Source organism: Cyrtonyx montezumae, unplaced genomic scaffold (assembly GCF_038088225.1).
Source record: "Cyrtonyx montezumae isolate F1298 unplaced genomic scaffold, pur_monq_1.0 scaffold_10, whole genome shotgun sequence".
NCBI lineage: Eukaryota > Metazoa > Chordata > Aves > Galliformes > Odontophoridae > Cyrtonyx > Cyrtonyx montezumae.
In genome coordinates this window covers 47,011,017-47,038,087 of record NW_027071826.1, presented here as the reverse complement: position 1 = coordinate 47,038,087, position 27,071 = coordinate 47,011,017, and the positions used below count along the sequence as shown (strand labels likewise).

Below are 27,071 nucleotides of genomic sequence, written 5' to 3'. Positions count from 1 at the left end.
AGCAGGACTACATAAAGACACTGAGAGATTTCACAACAGATTAAATAAATAAAAGACAGCATTTCAGAACTATGTGAATTCCAATACACTCTGCTAAATTTGTAAATAAACTTTTTTTTTTTCCTCTCTCTACCTGATGTATAAAGTCAGCCTGGAACCTGTATGTGAATTGTTCCTACCTGTGTATCAGGAATTGTGAAGTCTCAGTAATCCATGCATTAAAAAAAAAAAAAAAAGACATTTCACCTTATTCACTGAAATATTTACCTCCTCCTCTTTAAAATGTGAAAGACAAAATAAAAACTTACTTTGTACAGTACTAGAAGTAAACACAGTACTGAAAAGACTCAGGGAGCAGTGACTGATAAGTAAGTGGACGCCATCTTTATACTTTTCAAAGTCAAATCAAATGTTAAGAATTCTTTCAATAACCCTTGTAATGTGTTAGATATTTTTAAATGTCAAGCAACTGAAACTCATAAAATACATTTTAAAATAAGCATATTTTATACCTCTTAATACTAATTATAGGTGTGACATTTATTTTATAACTTTAACTTTAGCACTCTACGTCTCAGTTAGAGACAAATACTGATTCTACACTGTGAGTTTTGTCTGAATCTGGCCTGCTGGGTCAGTTATTAATTTGTCTACTTTTCATGCTACCGATCTATATTAAATGAGTTTTTAAATGAGCCTTTGAATTTGTCTTGTAAAAGTATTTTTAATCCTGTGTAGTATTAGTTTAACAAATCTTTTCAATACGTCAAACCTTTCGTCTGTTTTGAGTACTGTATCAACTAACCAAGAATCAAGCAAAAACATAAAATATAAAATGTAGATTAAAAGCTATGTATCAATCTTTGACAGTTCTATTTACAACATTTCTTCCTCTTTCTTTTCCACACCTTCCTACAATCTGCCTACTCACTGAGTATTCCCCTGTGAGTTAAGAAAAGATCATATAATCATCAAATTCACAGTTTAAGATTAGTTAATATTCTGCTGTATCTTATACTCAGCCTAGACTAAAAATTCCTTACTCTTTTGAGAATAATACAGCCTCTTCTTTTACCCCTCAAAATATCTAGAACCTACCCTCTAAAACAAAAATATCACTGAATTTTCAGTAATGAATTAGAGGTATTGAAAAGCATTTTGTCCTCTAAATGGTCTTTAAAGTGCGTGTGATAGAAACTGTCCCTCATCTTTGTGCTATGATCTCACACTGCTATTTGGTACACTGAATGTTGTCCTTGTCAGTGTGATGCTGTGCTATCTGAGCTATGCCCCCTCACCACCTTCTCTATTTTATAATAGTGCCCCACTTTACTATCTGGAAAGTACCATCAAAATTCAACAAAGAACTTCAACCTCTAATTTCCCATTGAAATCAACAGTCAAAAGCACTGATTTGAACTTAAATACTCTGTTGAATGTGAGTCACAGATTCAAATATACTCAAGTATATTCAGCAGCACTGTAATACTCCACCACGGTAGTACATAACCGGCCTTTCTGTCTTACTTATAAATCCACTCATTCTCAAAAGCACAATTCAAAATCTAGTGAAAACAAATAATGGTAGCTTCAGCCTGTTCATTTTCTACATTGTTGTATGCATGCTTACACGTTCATCACATGTTGTGTATAGGAATGTTTTTTGGAATGCTGTCATGTACACACAGAGAAGTTAGTAGTGCACCATTGTGAAACTAGCTGTATTTAATGTGAACTGGAGATGGCTAACAGCTGTAAGAAAAGATTTTATACAAAAATAAGAAGCCATTTGCATGGAAAAGAATGAATGACACTGTGTGGCAATGGGACGCATTACCTTTTCACTCCTGCAGTTGTTTAGACCCATGTTATTCATGGAGGGCAATTTTCCATCAACACCATGTGGCTGCTGTTGCTGCTGCTGCTCCCTTTGGATCTGCTCTCTCATTTTCCGAGCCTCTTGAATGGCTTTCATTACTGTATCCTGGTCCCCAAACAGGGCAGGTGAATTAAGACTGGAAAGGATATCTATAAACAGAAAACATACCTTATTTAGGTAACCATTCGAATTAGAATCCAGTGTAATCATTCAGTTCTTATCCTATTAAAATTGCAACACCTGCAGAAGGAGGAGGACTGGCAGTTGTTGCTTGTCTGAAGGCTGCTTTAATCTACAGAATTGATTCACAAGCCTGTATCCTTCTTTTGTTTTGTTACAAATACAACCACTGAAGTCTTGGTGAAGCCTGATATGGAGGTCTTCGTGGACTCAACATTCAAACTTAAATGTTTAACAGAACACTTATCTGAAGCTTAAGTTTTTAAGTTTTTAAAGTATTAATAGCAACAAAATGAACAATGAAGGAGAAATAAATCTAATTTGGACATGAAACTCTACATCAGACAAACACAGGTTCTGAAAGAGTACCTACAGTTACTTTGTCAGACAGAGCATATTATCTTCTAAACATCAGTGTAATGACCATTTCTGACAATGTTTCAATGTCTTCTTCTGGAGTGAGGGGAAATGTTTTTATGGCTTACATTAAAAACATTCACACCTTAGGCGTATCTTCTGTATCCACCTCTCTAGGACGGCCTTTGAGTTCAAACTGGTATGCTGCTTTCTAATATTAGCTAGTGTAGTGGTAGCTGGAATTATATTGACAGGTAGAATAGCTAGCTAGCTAGCTGCAGAAACTTGATCTTTCAGACATCATGAGGTTCCCAAGTGTTTTCAAAATTGAACAAATCGTAATTTTTATCCATCTAAGGCATTTATTTAACATACCTGTTCGTTTTTCACAAGTGTTTCTATATATTTTACAAGTACACTTGAGCTGTAGAATGTGAGTAAGTGGTTTGTAGTACTTAGTCACAGTTGAAATGTACAATTTGAACTTTAGGACTGATAATCGAAATTTTACAGTTCTTGATTCAGTTTCTTGACTGCTTAAGTGAGTCTTCATACATAGATTTCAGATCAATTTTGTTTCATTACTTAATAAGCTTTAGTTCTCAATTAAGGGCTTGAATATGGGTCAAAAATTCTATGTTATGGGTGAAACTAATGGTATATTTGGGCTAAACAGCTGAAAACCACATCTGGATTTACCTTTTTGCTTGACTTCAGGTTTATTGTATCCCATTATGACACTGAATAATCCTTGGCCCTGATTCAACAAAGTGACTGAAATCTTTCTTATTTTAAGTATCGCACATTGTAGCACTGGACTGAAATAATCACGTGAAACATCATTTCTGTGCGTCTGGCATCTAAGCAGGCTCTACATGCATGAAAAGCTATTTTTTGCTTCTTTAATCCACAGGCCAAAATATATGTTAACTTTGCATGTATGCTTCCATTTGATGTTTATGGGGAAGACAGTGATAGAAGTATCTTTTAAATGTGTTCCATATATGCATATTTATTTACTTCTGTGTATATCTTTGTATGTATATGTGAAATATTTATTCACTGTATTTCCTGCAGCAGTGATATGCATCTCCATCATCTTGGTTACTCTTGTAAATCCTTGGCATTCAAAAATTACTTGAAACTCTTTCCTGTATAATTTTTCTCCATTTTGAACAGAAATGTAGATCCAAGTATCTATTTAATTCACATGCGAGTGCATTCAAGCTGACATTTCACACACAAAACTTGCCAGTTTTATTTTGTCCCAAGGACAGATTAGTTACCTAAAGAGGATCCTCTTCCCAGAGATCCACCAAGGGGGCTGGGGATACCGCTCTTGTTCGTCACTGTCACTGGACTGCTCTTGCTAGCTGGGAAGAGGCTCTGTGTTGGAGATGTTGGAGATTTGACTGGTTCAGCTGTCTTGGGTCGGGCTGAAAGATTCAGTGGCTGGGCTGCTTCATCCTACAAGAGTTTAATATGAGTAACTATTAGGAAAAGACAAATGAACACATCATTTTGCAAGCAAGCGTTACATTACACCTCGAAGACAATACCACATTCTCCTGCAATAATAACAAAAGAAGCTAATTATCTGCCTCCTTTAAGATTCAATGAAAGGAAATCTCATTAATTTCTGTGTTATGCTTCTATTTACATTAACTATGTGGCTGGATCGTTCTTTTTGCCAAATTAAAATTTGAATTAGCTCACATTACAGCTTAATTTCCTAATGTGTTTTCAGAGATCTAAATTAACCTAGGGCATTTACAAAGAATTATTTAAAATTTCCAGCAGCTCAGTAATGCATTTGCATTGGTTCTGTCTGAAAAGTTCCTGGCACTATAAAATTAAGTTATGTAGCTTATTTTTATATGTATTAGAAACTAAGCAATCAAACGTACTTCCACGAAAGAATCATTTGGAAACCTCCGACAGTTCTTTGGCCCATATTTAATGCTGCTGCTATCTTATACATTCAATGCTTCCTATTTAGAGTGCATGTTTTGTTCAGTAAAATCATCTATGCTGTTCCCTCATAATAAAAGAATTTCAGTGAACTCGAATTCCTTGTCATACCATGATATTAAATGTATAGTCCAGGCATTTTAAAGATATTTTATACATTTTCTAAAATTCAATTCTGGCTATTTTTCCTTTTTTATTCAAATACGTCATGTATTTTTGACAGATTTATGTAAAATCAGGATTTTTTTTTTCACATAAAGCAATTTTGCTCTATTATAATTTTGCTCTAAATTTTGTTCTATACTTCTGTAATTATTTCCGTATTCTGTAGTTATCTCTGATGCATTCAACCTTCAGTGTATCTGAACGTTCATTTGCATAAAGAAAAGGAATGGCTTTTTTGCAGGGTATGCAAATGTAGTATCAGTACTCATATTTTCTTATACTTTCATAGGCAGTTATGAAAGAAATTCTGTCTTTGGCATGTATCTTGTTTCAGTGCAATGCTCAAGATGAGATAAGTCTATTCGAGAAAAATCTTTGCTTTTGGAAGAAGAACCACTCACGCTATTAATTTCTTCAGCTGGAGTAGACACTCACATCGTAACCTCATTCCTATTCTTTTGGTCTGTTCACTTAATATGTTAAGCAAAACAGAGCATTTGGAAAATGCGAGATAGTGATTTTCTGTAATTAAAGAGCCTAGAAAGACAGATCTCTCATTTAAAATATGCCCACAGTAGGATCGTGATGCATATAAGAGAATATCGTCCATATATTACAACACAACAGTGATCATTTCAAAGCTTAAAAGAAAGTGTCAGAATACAACGACACACTACATTATCTCATCTTTTCCATTCTTCCACCTGTCAAGTGGTGATTTAGCAAAGCACACATGATCATACACAAAGCATTAAAAAGGAAAACGTTACTAACAGGTATTTATAATGCCATCACACCTCCAGTTTTAAACTATTTCTATAAAACTGCATGACACTTTTATTCTTCCTGACCTTGCAGTGCACACAAATGCCCACACCTGTTCAGAGTCCAAGTGAAAGCAGACACACAAAGGTATAAGGGCCATGGTACAATCTCATGCTTTGTGGTCATGTTTCGTGCAAGCTGTTTCACTGCAGAAATACAAACTGGCTTCAATAAATTTCTGTGAAAGTTCAGAGCCCCTTTCAGACTATGAAGTTTGCTGGAGTAGAGCCTACAAGCATGTACACATAGAAACCTGTGTGACCATGTTCAATTTCCAAATAATTTTCTGCCTACTACTGATTGAAAAAAAGCAGGGGAACGAAGCCTGAACACTGCCAGAAGCCATTTGTTTACTTCATAGGCAGCACTGTCTATTTTTTTTGTGAGGCAACCAAAAAGCTGGAAATCATTCTGGTCACTGACTTGAAAAACCCATCATTCTTTTTTGAAAGATCTGACTACTGTAAAAGAATCCCATTAGTTCTATAAATAATGCATACAGTATATACAAACAACTGTTTAAATACGGAGAATACATGGGAAGATTTGTTAAGCAATGCAGGACCATCAAAACTGCCATGTTCTATATAGGTAAAAATTTCCAAAGACAGCATAAAGGTACCAGTTTATTGAAGTTTACACATAGACAGGCAGACAGATAGATAGATATTTTAATACTAAAATCTATTTTTTTAATTAGCTATTGGCATTAGTCCATATTAATTATCAGTAGTTTATTTTTAATAATTTCAATGCAAAGGTGAGCTTAATAAAATAAGAATAAAAAGAGTTCTTTTTTTATTAACGTATATTTCAGTCTATTCAAGTTAAATTATGTAGGGGAAACCCCCAAGAATTTGCATGTGGTCAAGTGTGTAATAAGACTCAGCTGGCCACAAAGCTGGAATGATATTGGCCTTGGTTCAAGGAGATATGTGCTTAAATTTAACCAGGGAAAATTTGACTCATATAGTAAAGGTTTGGTTTGGTGTAGATCCATTTGGCTCATTCACTTACGAAATTACTTTTTTGCATTAAAGTAGTCGGTAGTATATTCTCAATACCATAAATCATTGGTGCTGGTGTCACTATGCTATGGCAACTTTGCTGAAACAGTTGAGCTTTGCTTTTGGTGGCTTCTGTATTGACCATAACAAACTCTGCATATGTGGTAAATTTTACTGACTGCTCTCAAGCCTGGCATTGGATCACAAGAGGTAAAATATTAGACTAATACATGTCTACAGTTAAGTAAAGTGAATGCTTTGCTAAATAAATGTTAGATCTGGCCATAATGGAATAGTTTTTATTTATTAGTACTCTCAGCCTAGCAAAAAAGTGTCACGGAAATTTATCAGCCCAGGCAGAAATATCTACTCATCCACACTTTACCGCAATGATTGATGATAATGAAAAAACGAATGATATTTTACTCTCAAGTCAAAAAAAAAAAAAAGAAAGAAAAAGAAACTGTCACTTCAAGCAAGTAAAATCTCCCCAGGCTGATTTGAGGCTAAAGGACTATGTGCCTTACAGTTTTAGCAGCTAGCATAAAACGCATACTCTCTCCACTCAAAGACAACATATGCCTTATTTGGATCTATTTTAATAGTTCTGCATTTATAGAACAATCATTCAAATTAATAAAACATCTGAATGTACTTTTTTTCTGTGGGTCATGGTTAGTTTTTTTTTGTTTTGTTTTTCTGTTTTAATCTATTATTGTTTTTCTCCAGTTTGAAGTCCATTTTTTTCAATTGTGTTTGGTCTCATGAAAATCAGAACAGAGGCAGGACTACATAGCAATAAGAGTCAGCCTGCTCCTCCCAACAACGCTAGCTCCACCACAGAATTCGAGGGGTGCACAATGTTCATTTCACACTGCTGGCAGTTGTCATGTTGTAGCTGCCTGATTCCAAACAAGTGAGAGTAAGCAGGCACAAGCACCCAGCAGTGGCACAAAACCAATGAGGAGCAGCCTCACCCTCAGCAGCTGGGGGAAATCAGCAAAAGTCAAAGAAATCTGCGGTGGTACAATATTTTACCTGAGTCCTGACTCACATTTTCTACGTGAAGCTTTTTCCAAACTTGCGGAAGAAGTACAGCAAGAGATTTGTAAAATAATTAAATCTACAGTCTCTCTTTTCTTAACAACATAAACTAGCGTCATATTTTAAGATGCTCAAATGTTTGACCTGGAACAATTCATGAAATGGTTGTCATTTATGCACACTACTAGACTGTAAACTGAAATCGTGAAGATATCTTGTTTTGCTGATGAATCAGTTGTGCTGTCTAAGGTAGGAAAATGGACTCTGATATTTTTGGAAGCATGAACTGAATACTTTTTCTTCCTTTTCCTATATTGATAACACAGTACTAGACTTGAACATTTTGTTTTAATTTTGTACAGCTTTCACATGCTTCCACTTCCAGCTGCAAAACAATTAAATAGATCATTTAAGTTCACTGCCCTTTCCAGATACCAACTTTTTCCTATCAAGAAATACCTTAACTTGAGTTACCGGGCTGGTCCCTCTCTTCTCATTTTTCATCCCAGTGGGTGAGAGTGCCCCTGCTGTATTTGGTGGCTGTGGAGTAGATGGCATTTTGGCTCCAGGAGACACTTGCATGCTTGCCAGCTGAGCTGCATACAGTTGCTGGAAGAGAAGATATACAATATACTCCTTCAAAATTCCTAAAAGAAAAGCTGTAAATGTATGCAATTTTTATTGCCCTGCTGTTTCTTCTCTTGAAGGCATGAGAGATATTTTTCAGTTCTATCTTACTTTTAGTTTTTCCCTTCTCATTATTATTAAAATAATAATAATAAAAAAACTAGCAAACTTCCCCACACTGATATTTTCTTAAATTTGACTTTTAGCTGATTTCTTTTTCACTCTTAGTAAATACTGTCTCCCTTAGTGACAGTGAAGAGCAAAGAGCTATACTTTGCCCAAGTATGGAAAAAAAAAAAAAAAAGGCAATATCATGAGAGGGGTTATGTTAAAGAAGTATCAACCCTTGTCAGAAACAGTGTTTCAGGTCTTCCACAGAACGCCAACTACAGAAGCTCTGCTGGGAGTTGCATCCGCAATGCCACATCTTCTGCAGTTATCAATGAAAGCTAAAGCAGGCAACAGGGTGTCTCAGTCTACAGTGACTGTTATCTTTAAATTCTATAAATGCTAATGGGAATGTAGATCTTAAATAACCCTGCAAACAGCGATAAACGGGCAGGAACATCCTCATGGAATACGCATCCAACTTTTCAAAAAGTTTAACTGAAACATAATAAAATACCTGTGCATTAAGATAAACTATTCCACCAAACTAGAGCATTTACCAATCAAAACCAAATAGGTTTATTTTTTTCCCAGTGACCAAAGTTAAACCCTCGCCTCGAATTAGCATCAGCAATAATTCTTCTAAGGTAAACAGGGAAGATCCTAATCCCTCTTCCACACATAAATCTATATAAACTTTGCCTTATTAGTGAGAAAAAAGCCAGGTGGTTTGTATGTAATTTCCAACATTACTATCATTCAGATGGACAAATAAAAAAAATTACAGTAATCAAAAGCAGACCTTTCAGCACATGTAATTAAATGAAAGCTTAATAAAGAATAATTTGCAAGAGCCAGATGTGCTTATGTCATAATTGTTGCTTTCTTTGGAACCATTTTTCTAATGTAACAAGCCTCCACAGAAACGCAAGTTACACAATGCTGTAAGCTCGGTGACTCAGTGGCGAGACAACCACGTGAAGGAGGGGCACGGTCACAGCTCTGGGTGACAAACGGAAGCTGCTGTTTGTTTGTTTGTTTCATGCCAGCCCTTTTCAATATTATACGTAGGTCGCAAAAGGATGATGAGAAACACAGAGCAAAACTCAACCTCATTTGCAACACACCCCTCCTCAGCTCCCCTCCACCGCCTGCTCCCGGCTCCTGCGCTCCTCCCTTCCGCTCCCGGCCCGGGTGCTTGCAGGGCTGCTCCTTACGGCGTCCTTCCTCACTCCCCAAAGCCGTGCATGACTTTTCCCTTCCCGAAACACGCTCTCCCTGCAGCGCTGCACTGAGGGGCTTGGCTGCGCCCTGCGGTGGCCGCTGGGACCGCTCAGAACCGGCCGCAAACAGCTAGGGGCAGCCCCGAGCCCGCCGCACTCAGGTCGCCCCGCATCCCGCCGCGGGCGCGCGCGGCAGTGTGACCGTGAGCCCCTCAGGTGGCGAGCACCGCGCGCGCTCCCGCCAGCAGCGCGTGGCTGTCCTGACATCAGTGCGAAGAGGGACGCGCTGGTGCTTTGCAGCTGGGCAGGACGAGCAAGCGCCCACCGCGCTCAAGGAAACGTAAACATGAAAAGCGCCGTGAAATTAGATATTTGCCACTCCCCTGCCAGTATCTTGGGGCGTTTCTTGGCTGCGCAGCCAATAGGAGGGATGATCTGAAATGGGGTAGAACATTAAAATAACAGAAAGATGTATATATATTTAAAATACAAACAAAACCATTGAAATTTATATGTACATAGTACTTCTATAAATTCACTTTTCACAATAAAAGCAAATATAACAATAAGTAACAGCGCTTATCTTTCCGTTTGCTTTGCCTTTAAGGTAAAACTATTCCATAGATGAGTGTACACCTTGCAAGAATTCACACTAGTGCTAGCAAAACAGCGTGAGGACTGGAAGTTAGTACAACTTCTGTTAAAAAAACAACCAAACAGTTTGTTTGGGGAGGTAGCCAATCTGGAAAGCCTCGGTGTTGCAGTACTGAAATGGATGTTTTTTGCAAATACCACTGTTGTGACATGAAATCTAGGACCGCGTTGAGATGGGGATGTTGTGAAGCTTGTATTTGCAAGCTAAAGGAAGAAAAAAACAAAACAAAAACAATAAACAAAAAAAACGGTGAATGAATGCTGATTGTTGGTTTTTAATGCTGAAAAGGAAAATCTTCAATGGAATTTTTTCCATTGAAATTCAAACCCACCAGCTATTGAGTAGTGTCTAAAAAAATTAACCTACCTCAAACACTGAAGATATGTTCTTTTCACTATATCTCTAGTGCATAAAGAGAACAGTTTTATGTAACCCTCATGCTAACCACTGACTCAGAAGGCTCTTGATTACTAATTAGATATTCATAACCATCAAGTATTCATGATTGTTTTAAGAAGCCTTAAAATATATATAGCTTCATTTATTTATTTTTTTGAAGAGGTCACTAAGTTAGATTCTTACAATCCACTTCTTTGCATTCAAGTATAAGTAGGGCTGATTTGGAGTTACTAAGTGCTGATGCATAGGGAACAATTTTGCATATCAGCTTGCTTAAGGAACGTGAGCAAGGATGTAATTTTATACCTTACAGAACCACATTTTTTTCTTATATCATGATCTGACACAGAAGAGTAGGACTTTGAAATGCTGCATGTCTCTCTTAAGGCAAGTGAAGTGTCCCACTCAGGCAATCAAAAACTTATTGACCTAAGCTCTTGTTACCAAAACTCTATTCCAGTGCTAACCAACTAAAATTTTGAGGAGAATTTATGAAAACTGGAGGTCACTGTGACTTGGAATGATGTTCATCTACCAAAAGAAAAAGAACAGTTGAGTCTAAGAGCACTGTACTCAGCATGCAAACAGCACAGCACAAGTACATACTGTTTTTTTTATTTTTTTTTTTAATTTTGGTACCCTGGAAACAGCAAAATTCACACCATACTCTTGTTATAGCTTAGAGCTACAATTCAAGAAGAATACGTAAGGAATACAATAATAGGAAGAAGGATGGGGTAGAGAAAGAGGGGAAACATTCCCTCCTTTAGAAATCACCTATTGCATTTGATGAATTATTTCCACTACACTATTTCTATTAAAAAATATCATCCACAATCTAAAATTTGTCAAACAAAACTATGAACTAATAGTAGCACATCTTGACTTATCAAAATGTTAAAGGCTCTCTTATCATTTAAGTTTCACAACACCTTCGTGAGACATTTTCACAATGCACATGAATAATTGCCTTTACCGTCAATGTTCACTCGTGTCTTGCCAGAAGACAAAAGCCTTAGGCCAAAACATCCCTCTCCCCAGTTTCTGCAACATTTTTTTCAATAGTTCATCAACCCAGTTTTTTCAACTAGCTTTCAATAATCAAAATTCTTTCAATCTCAGGTCCCTTTCCTGAACAACTTTTTGACTGCATGTAGGCCAGTAATGTTCCTCCCACACCTGTTCTGCTGAATGGCAAAGAGAAAGAAGCAAATGAGCAATCTCTGCACTAAATGCTATTTTTAAAACAGAAACACTGGTACTTACCTCATGAGCTGTAGCATCCATGTCTAAACGAATGAATAAAGGTGAAGAATTTTTGAGAATTGAATGTTACAGATATAACACATGGTGAGGAAAATAGAATGGGCCTTAAATCAACACAGTTAAGGGAGATTTACGCTGACAACAACTTGTTAACTTTGTGACAGGCTGTTTTGCCACCTAACACAGAATTATGATAATCACAATCTTCTTACCAGTGGCTTGTCAATGGCACGCCTTGTGGAAAAAGAAGATATTTCAATAAAGAGAAAGCGATTAACTGCACATAAGAGAGAAGCACTTTCCTTAGGTAGGTAAGCCCTGGAAAGAAATGAGCACAGCAGTTGCACTTGTGTGTACAAGAATGAGGAGGCAAGGACTAGACATTTCAAATGAATGCACTGGTGAGGGAAAATTCGGTCACAGCAGTGGAATGATAATTCATATGTCATTCTTTGCAGCACAGTTCTGAAGAAACTATAACAAACACGACAAGTACAGAGATAAGAAAGAAACTGACTGAAATAATCAGTGTAATGGGTAATCAAAGAGCAGGTGATGAGGGCTGACCTAGCACAGTGAATTGCAATGGATGCAGTTGAAAAATGTCCTGAAGAGAAACGATGCAGTGGAAGGTAGATTGACCCAATGTAGAAGGGATTGGTTCTAGAAATCCTTTTATTTTCTTTTACTAAAAGATTTATGACCAATGAAAAGACAGTCCTTTTTTTTGTATTTGTACATTTCTCCAAAGGCAACAGACTTTTTTTTTCCCTCAGAAAAAGATGCTAAATATTATGGACACTTATTAAGTCTGAAGTCTTCTATTACTAAAAATGCAAGTCCTGTGTAACATCTCAATAAATACATTTGCTACAGTAAGTGACACTGAACAATAAAACTACTGCGAACCAAGTGGGAATTCTTATTTGTCAGCATTTTAAATGAATTGTGCAACGCTGAAATATCTTATTTATAGAGATGAAAGTTCAGCTATTTAGACAATACGTAATTTGGTTTCCAAAGATGAAAAACTCTAAGGAGTGACTGCAAGTGCTGTTGAAATCCCACACTACAAGAGGTAATGCAGTTATTTTTTTTCCATAATATATTTGGAACGTAGAGTTGCAAAGCTATAAATCTAGAATTTTCCTTTCACACGTTTATAACATGCAACAATAACACTTAGAACTATCTAATCACTAAGGATTTTACCAGTTCACTGAAATCAGCAACATCTTTACTATTCTGAACGCTCATTTCTGAAAAGAGGCTACCCAAAACAAAAAAATCCCACCTGTAGTGGGACTACTTCTTTTTGTTGTTGTTGTTTTAATTATTGTTGTAGAAGTGCTTAAAATAAGTTTGATGTCAAACAGGCAAAAGGAAACAGTCTGTAAAAGTTTTCTTCTGTTAGAAGAATGAGACTAGTGCTCAAACCAGTGTTATTACCATAGGTAATAACTATGGAAATAAATGTTCTCTGCTGATCTGAGCCCAGTGTCACTGGTTCACCCTCCAGAAGATTAGGCCATGAATATTTTCCAAATGCAGTGCAAAAGCATAACTATCTTAATTCAAAAAACTCACACACAGCTAAATGTAAGTGCAAGAATTCTAAAGTAAGGCTAGTTTTACTTATTCCTTTCGATTTTTAAAATAAATGCCTTAAAAATAAATAAATTAGATGTTTTCTACATTAGATATGTTCAGAAAAAAACATGGCAGTTGCGGACTCTACTTCAGCACTAACGTAAAAAATGGGGCTAATGGATTCCGCATATAAAAAAAATTGCCCATGGCTGGCTGTCATAATTTGAAGATGCCTTTTGATGCAGTTCCTTGGAGTGAGGGGTAGGTTAACAGAAAATGGCATCCAGAAACACGAGACAAACAAAGTAACTCATCAGCAACTTAACCATGTGACAAACCCAGGGGCAACTTGGAGGCAGCTACCGCCTGTAGAGTCTGCCAAGATGCCAGATGCCATCACCAGAAAAACACCTTCCAGAGCTCAGCATCTGTGTTCTGAGACTGCTGCCCATACAAAAGGAGAAGGAAGGAGAGGTGCATGTACTGAAAAAAAAATGTACATATAAATAAAAGCCACAGTTATTTGTAAAACAAACAAATAAATAAATAAATATGTTTTTGCTGGTAACAAAATCCCTTCAAATTATCACATTAAGCATTTATGCTAAAAGTGTATGTTTTATTTGGTTTTGCATTGTTTTTGCGTAGATGCTACCTGCTAAAATTAGAGAACTTTATAATTATCTTTCAGTGCAGTTTGGATCTCTCGGTACTTTTTTCTCTGATCCAAGGAAAATGTTAATACATAAAAATGAAGTGAGTTTTAGAGAGGTGCAAGAACAGTGCGAAAGACGGATAGTCTCTCCTCTCATCTGCACATGTGCCACAGCACAGACAGCAGAAGATTGCTATTTAAGAACCAACAAGTATGCAGCGTAAACTTAACTCATACATTTACGCTTAATAACAGAACTGTTTGGCTTTATTTGGGTTTATCTGAAATGATATTGATCAAATACAGTTACAGGAAGTAGAAGTAATAATCAGGAAAAATTCTTAGATTTAAAAAGAATATAAATAAGTAACAACATGCTGCAAAAAATATTTTTCTCTCTAGAACACAAGTGGCTTAAGATACGTGCATGATTTCCATTTAACATCATCATTTCTTTCTTGCCTTTTTTTGTACAGGCCTAACCTCTCCATAGTGGATATAACATTCTCATTTTAAAGTACATATCCTAAAGCAGTGTCTGCTCATTGTTAGAGTGTGAAAGGCCTCTGCTTCTCATAACACTGCACCAAATATCTTTGCAGAAGGCCTTAAGGTGTAACATAAGCAGGCAGCCAATGAATTATCATAATTAATGTCACAGTAACAAAGTCTGTTGCAGTGATTATTTATGTACTCACTGGCTAATGTGCTCTCAGATTTATTACAGCCTAATATGTATGGGCAAACAAACTAACTTGAATTTGTGAAAATACAAATGCATTCTGTGTTCACAGGCAGAGTTAAAAGACTTCGGTTTTCCATATACGTTCTGGCGTGCATGTACTGGAAAAACATTCTAAAAGAATAATGTTATCCATTATTCCTAATCATTCTCTTCCTTCACTGAACTATTAACATGAGTATTTTCAGTCTCTTTCACTACTATTCTATGCAATCTCATGGGAACTTTTTATTTGGCCCTAAATTCCGCTCAATGTCTATTTCCCTAGGAGGTACAAATGTCTGTTTTGCTCTTCCCTAATGCTGCAAATTAACAGATACCTGAATTTCATCACCAAGTGCCTGCTGGTTCCCAACTCCTTTCACTGACCACAGTTTCTTTGTACTGGTTCAGAAAAAAAATAATCACTCATAGCTTCTACTACCCTGCTGTGGATAATGGCCAACCTATACCAAAGATAAAAGAATTTCTACACTTTTTAGATACTGCAGCTTGTATTGTTGTAGCACCACAGAGTCGAGATCGCCTTATGCAAAATAACAGCTTTATTTTGTTAAAAGGGCCTAACTTTAAGTGGACCGTGGAATATTTATGGCTCTCAGTAGTCCTTTGAAAGAGTTATCTTATGTTTTTATGCCGATCATGGGTCAGAGGTTCAAATCAGCACTTCTTTCTGTCACTCCTTATATGTTTTACTATAATTTACAGCTCAGCAAGAGGACTCATAAAACAAAAGTGTCTATTTTACTTCAGCAACTAATTCTAGCTAATCAAAGCTTTCCAGCAAAACAACCCAGCATGAAACTCTGCGTGGAAAATATGCAGAGAACAAAGCGTTTTGTCAAATAACACATCTCATGATGTAAACACATATGTCTCTTATAGGAAATTTTATCGCTTCCACATTATCGGCACACAAAAGGAGCATTCTTGTCGCAGACCTGGTGTGACTGTGGAGTCATCGTCATTGGAAACAAGAGCCTGATTAGGTTCCCACACAGATATGAATAGATTTTCTTTTTTTAGTGTAATGCTGCCTTTCTTATTTCTTAAACAGACTAGTAATTGTGGCTGTAAAAACAGTGAATTGTGTTTGGACGACATTTGTTTCTTCATATTTTTTTTAGCTACCCAGCGACACCAATTATCCCATATGGTTGTCCTCTTCTGGAAAGTCTGAGTTAATCCACAGCTGTGAAGATGAAGACGGACCCAGCAGGCTCTAAGTCTGGTGGGTCCCTTGTCTGTTAATAAAGTCCACAGTCTGCTGGACAGATGTTAAGAGGATCTGCTAAATAAGTCAGTGACAAAGATCCAGACTTCTGCTGGGGAAAACAATTAGTGAGACAGTATCTATTCCTCACAGATTTTCAATTTTTGCTTCATCTTTTGCAGAGACAAAAGGTCATTATTTGATAGAGAACAGTCCCACAGCATGTATAACAGTCCTACTCAGAATCTGAATGAACTAAGAGATGCATTGGCGTGTGTTCTGAAGAAGCAATAGACTTTTTTGTCCTTGACTTATTCCTGAGTGCGACAGCTCCTGTACTACTATTGGTGCAGGACTAAACTACAAGTTTGTTTTTATTTGTCATAGTATGCACTTGTCTTGGCAGAGCCTGAATAAGTGCTGTCAGCTACAACATATCCACTTCAATTTTCAGCGTAATGGCGAATGTAAACTGAAGATGAAATTACCATTTGATTAATCTTTCTTTAAATGTTATTAACATTTCCTATAATAAAGCATGTACAGAGAGTAAATTCTGGTCCCAAAGATAATGCTGATATTCTGGGGAAAGGGAAGAAGTAAGAAAAAGAAATGAGAAGATATGTGCAGCAAGATTCATGTTTACAGACCTACTCTCTTTTCCCTGCCGACATTTATCATTCTCGCCTGACAGCATAGATATCCAATACCAAAGTCTCTCTCAGTTATAGTCATGTAAATCTGGAAAACACTGCTCAGCTAAAATACTTGCACCAGTGCAATAAGGATCAAACCTGCCGTCACACACACGTGCATTAAGATTCTTGTAGAACCATTTACATTTAATTTTGAAACTCCAATTCTCTTGACCTCATCCTGGTTTGACACAACAGACCAGAAATGGCCATCAAAACAGCTCGCTCTGCTTTGCTGCCTAAATGCAGGCATGTCTCACTTGCGCATTATTCCTGAGATCATGTTCCTTAGAAATCAAATAGCTTTGATTACAATGAATTATGACAATTACATACAATCTGTCAGCAACTGCCTGTTCAGAACCTGTTTACTGTAAAGCTGTGTGCAAAGCTAAGAGAGAATGCTTAGAGCTCAAACAAATTATCAATCACTGCAAGTTGCTAGGACAATGTATATAATTTGGCACCTGGCCGTTGCCTCTGTAATACTGTATTTTTTTTCCTGTTAGAAAGTACAGCAGTTTGCTTATTAGTCTTACAGCATCCTGACAAGTTTTCAAGACAGTGTCACACCACCACCCTAGGAGGCCGCTGGGAATTTTTAACGAAACAGTATCAAAATTACAAAAAAATATATATATATGAATTCAAAGATGTATCCTAAAATTTATACGATTAAACTTCAGACAGTACATTAGGTTATCTCACAACAGAGAATATAGGTAACACTGGCTCTACTGGAATAAAATAACTAATCATCTCACAACTGTTTAAGTCTGTGTTTTTTTAATTATAACTTTCAATTTTTCTTCATCATGACAGAGTCAAAAATCAAATCCTGTAGGTACTGGTCCTATGGCCCTCAGAGAGAAAATACATTTCTGCCATATCAGAAAAGAAAAAAGGCAGGCCAAGAGCTCATCGAGGGGAACAGTGTAACAGCTACTAAATAAATATATATATATATATATATATATATATGAAAATATTTGAAAGCCTTCTGTAGTGAATAAGGAGCTCTTGCATTCTGAAGAGCAATTCCCCTGTGAAGCCCCTGACTGGAGGGAGAGGCAAAATATCCTCACTGACTTGGCGGTTGTGTCTCACCTCATTTCACTTTTTTTTTTTCCCCTTTCCAAACAGACTGAGTGTTGGTCTGCTGAGAATATGATGCTAAGCCACTTTTCCTGTAGAGTTTTTAAACTGGGCCTCTGAGAAAGGGTTTGTTACAATTCAGTGACTGAAGTAATACCTTTGTCCATCTGAGCATTAAATGGCCCATTGAAATACAGCTTAGTTAGAAAGAATGTAACTAAATGGCGCTTTCTAATTTTTTTTTTTATTATTATTATTCCTCTCCCAACAGATTACAGCCTGGATCTGAAAATGCAGTTCAATCACTTTTGGTTGCCTCTCAGGTCAGGCCTTTAGCCAGTGTTAATTAAATGTAACCCCTTTAGAATACTGGAGGTTAAATGAGAGCAACAAACCGGTCTTCTTCAGAATATTGCCTGATGTTCTCCAAAAAGCTGTAATCTTTTTGGGAGAACCCATATTTAAATACGAAATAGTCTCAGCAATGAAAATTTATTGGGGTGGGGAGAATCCATACAGAATGCTGTTTTGTCTGGCAGTCAGTAATCACAAAACATTAAACACCTATTTCCATGCAATGTACCATATATATTGTGTTTAAATAGCACACATCATAAAGGAAAGTGCTGCAGCAGACAATTTAAGCTGTAGCAGCACAATTTTCAACTTGATAAAGTGAAACTATAAAGAATCAATGCATAAGTCAGACAGCTTCCATATCTAATATCCTTCCTTGCAGCTATTAGAAGTTCGCAGGTTTGTCTCTACTAGGCATGAGCATTCGTATACCTTCAGTTTCATGTCTTCAGTCACATTTTGTTGTCTGTTACATACAATTTGGCCAGACCATGAAGATGGAAAACAGCTGAAATTGTCTTTTCTCAACCTAATGATTTAAAATGATAAAGGGAGGTTTTTCTGTAAGCTATTTGTTTCCTGCATTGTAAAAAGTTTCCTAAAGTATTTGTAACAATTCTACTATTAAACTGTTTGAAAGAATGCTTTCTTAAAATACTGCAATTAGTCTTGTCTTTCTGAACATGACTTACTGTAAATAATCCTCCTTGGCTATCTCTTTGTCCCAAGATTCCTCAGAAGAACGCAACCAAGCGATAATTCAGCATTATTGCTGCTTCAGTGCACTAATCGCTTAAAGAGCAGCAAGGACCCTATGTTCACTGCCACAAGGCTCCTACTGCCTCCCGGCCTAAGGCAGGCTTCCCAACCCAGCAGCATCCAGATGTCAAGAGGAATATCCAGGTCCTGATGCAGCATGCTGCTCCATTCCAGTATGGCCTAAACATCTGTTTCATCTGCTGGCGTACAACCTGCTGAATACACTGCGACTGCTGCACAAAGTAGGGAATTGAATTAGGGTCGGAGTGAAATACTGCAGTTGCACTGTTCAATGTTCATTTCACTAAAAAAACTGCACACACACACACAAAAAAAAAAAACCAATATAGAATGCTTGGAATCCCAAAACTGGGGTTTGATCATTTCTCATGAATCTCTCTAAGAAAGAAAAATCTAGGCTAGGAGCAGGAATGAGAAGATGATGATTAAAAAAAAAAATCATCTCCATGCAATATATATACTCATCACATCTTCCTATCGAAGGAAAAGGCCATAACACCTTTTTTTTTTTTTTTTTGCTCATCTTACTAATTTTCCCTGGTTTCATTCTTTATGGTTTTTTTTTCTTTTTTAAAAAAGGACAAAGAAGAAAAAGCAGAGAAGCATGTTACATACAAATTGTGCGCCACAGTTACGACAGCGAGCTCTGTCTTTTACGTAATTTCCTAAACATAGTAACTCAGGAGTTCTAACGCAGCTTAAGCATCTTTTGTCTAAAAAAAATAGGAATAAGTAAGCAAAGACTTTTTATCTGGAAGCATGACAAAACCAGAAAGCATTTCAGTTGATCTAGGTTAAGTTCTGATAACAAAGGAATGCTAACTGCTCTCATCTCTCCCACTTAGAGTATCTATTTTCTTGCATTCTTGCTAGCAACAATAACAGAATAGTTGCACACTACCATGCAAATTCTTTGAGTCTTTTATGAAAGCAAGATCAAAGCCAAAACAGAGTACATTTTTAGCTGTCTTTCTCTCAGGAGGATGACCTAATGAGAGGTAGTTTAACCACAAGTCTTCCTCTGCCACTGCAGAGCAGAAGCACTCTCACGCTGCAGCCTCCTGGCTTTGTCTTTTCTCTGCCTGCTTGAGAGCACTGTTCCTGTTGGTGTGCCAGGAAGCAGGAGCCCAGACTGCAGGAGAGACAGAGCACTTGAGTGTCCCACCTCTGCGTGGGGTGAGCTGAATCCTGAAGCTAGGAGCTGTCCCCTGAGTGCTGTCACTGACACATGTTCTCTATGAATGTAAGTGTCTGAACAAGGTATAGCTGAGTAAAATTGTAGAGTCCCTGTTAACGGTTGTGAACCTAAGTAAAAGTCTGCTATTATGGAATATCAAGTTAGAAAAAAAAAAAGGAATATAACAGTATGCAAAAACGTATAAAAAAAAGTCTATTGCCATTTTCTCTAAAAAGAACAGGACAAATGTCAATAAAGTCTTCTTCTAAAGCACGAGGATGTGAATTCCTTCATTTAAAGCTGTCAGGTTACCAATACTTTTTGATCACAGATCTCCTGTAGCTTACCAGAGACGGGAAATGACACAATTAGCTTATATTTGTGATACTGCCAGATTATATGTTGTAACACACATCCTGGAAACTGGTAAAAAAGTATTGAACTTTTTTAGGATTCTACAAAATAACCTCAACATACCTTCTTTAAAACCATCCTGAATTTGATATGGAATTAAATACATAAATAAAATGTAAGTACATTTAAACTCAAATAACTTTGATATAAAGCCAAGCACAACAAAGGGCAACTGTATTTGAATGGGAAAAGGAATGAAATGTGAAGTGAAAAGAAATAATGAATAAAAAAAGGGAAGAAAAAAAAAAGGAATGAAACTTCATTTCAAATGTCCACTATTTCAGAATTTCATGTATTTCATATGTAAAAAAGGAATTGGTAGCAAATGGATGGGCTTTGTGAAAGTAGTCAGGGATTTCATTCTGGCTCATGTCGGCAGGATTTAAAGTAATTTTGAGGAACTGCTTGTTGAGCTGCATGAAATGAGATGGTGAATGAGTTTCGTCGTGCCCATGGCACTGGTACAATTGCCAGCACTATAGATTGCCCTGGTTGAAGGGGTCGTAAAAGGTAATTATTCTCATAACACTACAGGGCTTAAATCAGTTCAGGACAGAATATGGCTTTGCAATTGCTGGGCCTTCTCAGTTTGTCAGCATGGTGAGGCAGAAAAATCAGAAGCTTAAATTAAAAAAACAAAACAAACAAAAAAAAGCAACAACAACAAGAAATCAGAACATGGGAAAATAAGTAGCAATAAAACTTATTCAGAACTATTTCTTAAGATCTGGCATAGGTTGGTACATGCATTCAGCATCTGACCACTCAGACAGAGAAGTTATCATATACAACTATGGCAGTATTTCCCTGTGTGGAACTGTATAGATATAGAACAAGAAAACTGAATGCTTACCCACCGCTGCTAATCATACCGAGGCAAAAGCACTACAATTAGATTTCTTCAGGCTCCCATGACAGAATAATGAGACATCATCCCACTAATAAATGGGTGCAAGGCAAGAAAAAGGATGAGTCTCTCTTTACCTCGCACTATCCCTCATAATTCCTGGGTCCAAATCCCCGTCTGTGAGAAGATGCCAAGACAACTCCACAATTAATTTTCAAAAGTGCTGTCTGGAGTTTAAAGCTGTAATATTTTTATACTTTTGCAAGAGATACAGAGAATTCATGTGTAGCTAGCAAGCATTCTCTTATTTTCACAAGCAAAAATGGACAGGAGACAGGGATATAATAAATATGTACTGGCTCTACTGATCAGGAGAAGCTTTATCAGTCAACTGGGGCACATCTGGGAAAAAAGTCACTCAGGTGCATCTCTAGCATCCCTTTCAATTAACACACCATTAAAAATGGTTTGTCCCTGTTCAGCTCGCTGCGTTACCTGGAAAGTCAGCATATTTAAATGTATGTTTAAATGCAGAAAACAGTGAAATTTTCTTTGTGAAGCAGAAAACAAGCTCCATTTATAGGTATTTCAAAGCATTAAAATAATTGTGCTTTACAGGCTGCTTAGCAGATCACTCACACTGATCTTTTACTGTATATTTAGAACTGTCTTCAAGGAAAATTAAGTAATTTCCTTAAAGGAAGTGCACACAAAATTATGCAAAACATTCAAATGGGCTTATAAAAATTAAATCTAAAAAAATCACATTTACACCTTAAGACCAGGTAACTGGGGATTTACTATTACAAATCCATTGTACACTCACAAGTTTTACACCAGTAAATGCATATTTCACATAAGCCTGCCACGTATTCTGATGCATGCTGGGTATGATGGTATTTCAACAGCAGTGCTGGGATGAGATTAAAATGATTATGAGGCCTGATTAGCCCTGTTGTAGGTGTTGAAGACAGCAGCAGAATAAGTGGCCTGTATCGGATGAATTACGGTGAATAATTCCCAGATGTGTTATTTAATGAAGCTATAAACTAGTTAATACTGTTGACTTGATCTCTTCCTAGTGTGTAGAAAAAATGGTGCAGTTCCTTCAAAGGACTTCACCTCTTTTCATCATTCACTTCACTTTGTAAAATACCAGTGGGTGTGACAAACCTCTCAGTATTCCTGAAGGTGAAATGCTTCTTCATTTGTTTTTATGCCTACCTGTTTGTTGTAATTCACACACAACTCCTAGTGTTGACTTCACAAAACTTTGTGAACGATTTCTTTGTTTCTAGAATAATCCCTTAATACTGTCATTTAAGCATGCTTATCTTCCCCTTTTCCTTCAGATGCTCCTCCCTCCAGTGCTTCTCCTTCCAGACTGACACACAGGCTTTCTGTTACACCCCATAGTTACACGCAACCCCCATGCTGATTCCTGAGAAGAGACAGACGATTCCAATGCTTTCTTTGATTTGGGATGTATTCTACTTTCTCACTCATATGGATTCTGAAAACATCACAGACCAAACACACTATTACTCTATTCAATAATAGCAACACCTACACTACTTTTAGGGAGTCTTAGCTCATTTTCTGCAAATGTTCCTTTCATTTTGACCTAGGTCAGCAAAGGGTGATACACTCTATAATCAAAGACCCTCTATAATAATGCATGTGATGACATCTGCCCAGCCCACAAACCTTTAAAATTCATTTGTTTCCTGTGTGCACACACATTGCATGTGTCTGTGTGGCTACACCTGGAAGTTCTCATCTAATCATCCTCAGTCTTAGAAATTTCCTTACAGATGAAAGGTGGTTTGTTTTCTCTTTCTATAGCAACCAGAGAGGAAGGAATGATGATAGAGAAATACGTTCATTTCTGTACAGAGCTGACAGTGTAAAAGCATCTTTCTTATAAATCTGATTGTTGCTAAGTTTCTAAACATTTGAATATGCTAACACCTTCATGGAAAGAATCCTTCATGTTTGTAATTTGTATCCAAATTAAGCATGCTGCTCTGTAGGTATCAGAACTATAATAAAATTCCAGAAACATAATCACTTGCAGCTAATTCCTTTAAGGCATACAGCATATACATTTCTAGAAAGCTATAAGGAATCCAACTGCTAGCTCTGAGTATGCCTCACAGTCAGCCTGGTCCCCAAAGAGATGCCACAGTTTTAAAACAGCTTTAAAAAACGTGCTCGTCCCCTGACGGCGCGCTGGTGCTCTATCAGTAAATGCTGCAGTAACTTATTTGCTTCTTACTGGCTTCCAAGTGGCACCCCAGGGAGAGAGCTTTGCAAAGCACAATTACTTTAAGACAGAGCTTGGGATTTCAGTGAGGGGCTGCCAGAGGTTAAGGAAGCAAGAATGTCTTGTTGATGCTCTAGGCTCAACCTCTTTCAGTCACTTGGGCTTGAGCTTCTTCTGACTTGGTACAGACTGGGGAGACTCAGGAATCCTCCTGCAATCCAGGCTATAAAGATAACATCCTTCTAAACATACAAGTTTCCTGATAAGTGAGTTTATTTCCATGTCATTTATGATCCCAATGGTAAATTCTCTCTTCAACAGAGCGTGAGGGTCTGGAAGTCAGTTGTCCTGTCTGGTAAGATCTAGAAGTACAAACGATGGGAGCCGATCTGATCCCTAGCTGCCAGAACTGAAAAATCTTCATGCATTAGGGAAGAGAGCAGGTGCAGAACTTTGGATGGAGGAGGGCTTGGCAATTTGAAGGGAACACACCAGCCTGGGTGACGGTCTGATGGCCAGTGTTATTCCTGCAACAGGGGGATCATAAGCCTGGGACTTAGGCTTGCCACATCCAAGGAAGCATTAGAACTACTATAGACTATGGAAACAGCTTCCTTCTTAAACATTGCAAATTTTGTATTTCATAATGCAACACTATTCCATAAAGCAAGAATAAAAGTAACTAATAAGAGTTTCTGTTTAAAGAAGTTATGGGAGATACAAGGCATTAAACAGGTGAGAAAAGGGTCTTGCAGCAGTAATGCTGCTGGCTATACCTGTCCGATTACTTTAGTTAATGGCTTTGTCTGTCTGTTTTTACAAAACTGAAGAAAGTGGGGAGATTCCCTCTTGTTTTACCAGGAATGTCATTACTAAAAGAGCTAGGAAAATTCTCCTGGCAACAATTTCATCAGAACTGATGGGTTACTGCAAAAGCCTCAGTTTTGATGGGCTGTTCTTTCCTTATGAAAATGAGTCTGTGAGATAATTCAAGGCTGAAGATGAGAAGGAGGAGGAAAAGAGGGAGTATTAAGAAATCCTGGAAATAATTGAGGTTATATGATAAAATACTGACTCAGTGACATCATTTTCACTGATACTGTCACTGATATAATTCAACTTGATAACACAGATATTACACGTAGACATAAACATTCAAGCAGAGAAAGGCATAACTGTTTCATTGATTTTAATTAAATTTTCTTAAGTATTGCAAGCTTGGCATATTTTTAATTTTATTTTCATTAAAGGGCTTGCTTAGTCTCTCAGAGCCCTAATAAAAACCTTCTTTCAACTTCTTTCCTTCCTGTGCTACAACCCGCATTTCTACACAAGAAAAGGACCAAAATATTTAATTTACTACTTCCATATGCTGAAATTTGTGCACACCATTCCCTTAATTTAGGCCACTATTCACTGTATCGTAATAAGGAAGATACTGTTAAATTATGCCCACCTAGAGCTCAGTAGTCTTTGAATGCTAGATAAAATCATTCTGTAAGGCTAATGAAGACAGAAACTCTGCCTGTAACAATATTAAGTTTGTTTTCTCTAGTGATTCGAAGAAGTGAGCAATCTGTCAGTAATACATTGAGGGAAATTACTTGTCTTGTAGGAATTCCCGCTGACAGTCACTCACTTGCAGTGCTGACCCAAACATCTACCTGCTGACAAACAAATTACAGTGTCTAACTTTGAAAAGCTAACTGGCTGTTTTTAATTTTGATTGGTCTCACCAAATCTCTTTCACAATTATCCAATCTCCATTCTTCATTGTGTTAAAAAAAAAAAAAAGGAAAACCGTAACGTTTTTGCACTCCAAAAAATTATTATTGCCTACATCCGAGAGTGTTCTGTCAGATAGAACTGTTAAACTGTGTCTAACCAACATTAAGACTGGCAGCCCTGCCAGTGACTGACTGGGTGAGTGAACACATTACTGAGACAGCATTGTAGAAATTAATTTTCTTCAATAAAGTGATTTTTAAGGCTCATATATTTCACAATCTAAACATATGTCACTGTTTCATAAACAAAATAAATGGATTAAAATAATACATTACCAGTATGCTGACACATGGAAATATTTTAATTAGAAATACTTAAGCTGCGTGATATTTAACTGCTATATTTGTTGAAGAGGAGCATGCATCATTTAATAAGACATAAGGCAGGTACATCACTTTGCAAGATGTGGTACCAGAGTGGGACCAAATCACCTTGACTGTAAGCTATCACTATCAGATCACATTAGACCCACTAAAAATTGCTTTAAGGTTACTGCATATAGAGGAAACTCCTTAAGAGAAACAGTCCACTGAAACAACTTTTTCACTGAAATAGTAAGTCACCAAGATTCTAGTTCCTGAGAATAATATCTCTTCATAAAAGGCCACATTTAACATCTTAGCTATTTAAAGGCTGTATTTACATGACTGTCGCATTACATTGGCCTCTTTCCTGCACATTCTTCTTGACTTACTCTAAGAACCAGCACTAAAATAGCTGAGGAAAGCAAATGTCAACTGTGTCCTGAAATTTATATGTGTGAGAGAATTGGAATAAGTAGGAATGTAATATATTGTTTACTGTACGGAGTGCCCTCTGTTCTCCAAAGGTCAAAAGCATTGTAACCTTAGAGTTACAGTTTCTGATTGTTCCCAGGGTTAAATACATTATCAAAATTAATGGTTCAAACCCCTCAACCTTCAGATATATGAGTATTCCTGCCTCCATCTGCTGAACTGTTCAACTAAAAATAGCATTCTTTGGCCTTCACTCTCCTCATATTGTGCCCCTGAGGCAGGCTATGCAATGCTTCAGCGGTGTGCTGGATCCACACCCAGTGGTATCACAAAAGGTCATTTACTTTGTTTGCAATTAGAAGAGAGTTTGAAAGAGTAGGATGAGATGGGAGGGGAGAACAGTAATAGATAAATACATGTTTAGTTAAAACTTACATTTTTTAAATCAATTATAAAAACTTCAGGCCTCAAGAACACAGCTGCAACTACAGTTAAGACTTTCCAAGGTTCATTAGGGTTGTAAGTGATAAATTTTAAAGGACAAATTAGACAAATAGTTTAGGAAATAAATTATGAACTAAAGCTTTTTTGTTTGTCTTTTCTTTCTTAGAGCTTGCTTTGTTTAGGAATACCTCCAGTTAGCATCATTGTAGTGCTTCCATTTCTATCAACAATTTATCAGTTGTGGTTGAGAGAGTTGCAACATTTCCTTATTTAGCACATGGGCTGCTTTGTAGAAGCATCTAAGAATGAAGGCTTTTTAAACCATAAATAGCACACAGTAATCTGCCTTGTTTGAAAGTAAGGATGTATAGGTGCCATCTCTGCCACCACTGAGACTTCCCAATAACTAGGTTACTGCTATCACAAGAGTTGAGAAAATCCATTCTATGCTCAAGTTCACTCTTTTAGCAAGATTACTCCTCTCCTTACGTATCTACAATCAGTTAATATCACTGCAGCCACTTGAGAACCAAGGACAAAACTTAGGGAAATGCAAAAGGAGAGA

General features: G+C 37.0%; 1 protein-coding gene across 8 annotated transcripts in view; it reads right to left on the bottom strand.

Moving 5' to 3' along the window:
- Positions 1 to 27,071, bottom strand: part of SOX6 (SRY-box transcription factor 6) — a 361,252-nt gene that overhangs the window by 55,169 nt on the left and 279,012 nt on the right. For 7 of the 8 annotated variants that reach the window (XM_065755272.1, XM_065755269.1, XM_065755267.1 and 4 more), the window contains 3 exons: positions 7,888 to 8,037; positions 3,703 to 3,883; positions 1,838 to 2,028 (listed from right to left, as the gene is read on the bottom strand). In XM_065755272.1, the coding sequence (XP_065611344.1) occupies positions 1,838 to 2,028; positions 3,703 to 3,883; positions 7,888 to 8,037 (522 nt within the window). The remainder of the gene's footprint in view (positions 1 to 1,837; positions 2,029 to 3,702; positions 3,884 to 7,887; positions 8,038 to 27,071) is intronic. The other variant, XM_065755275.1, reaches the window with a different exon arrangement.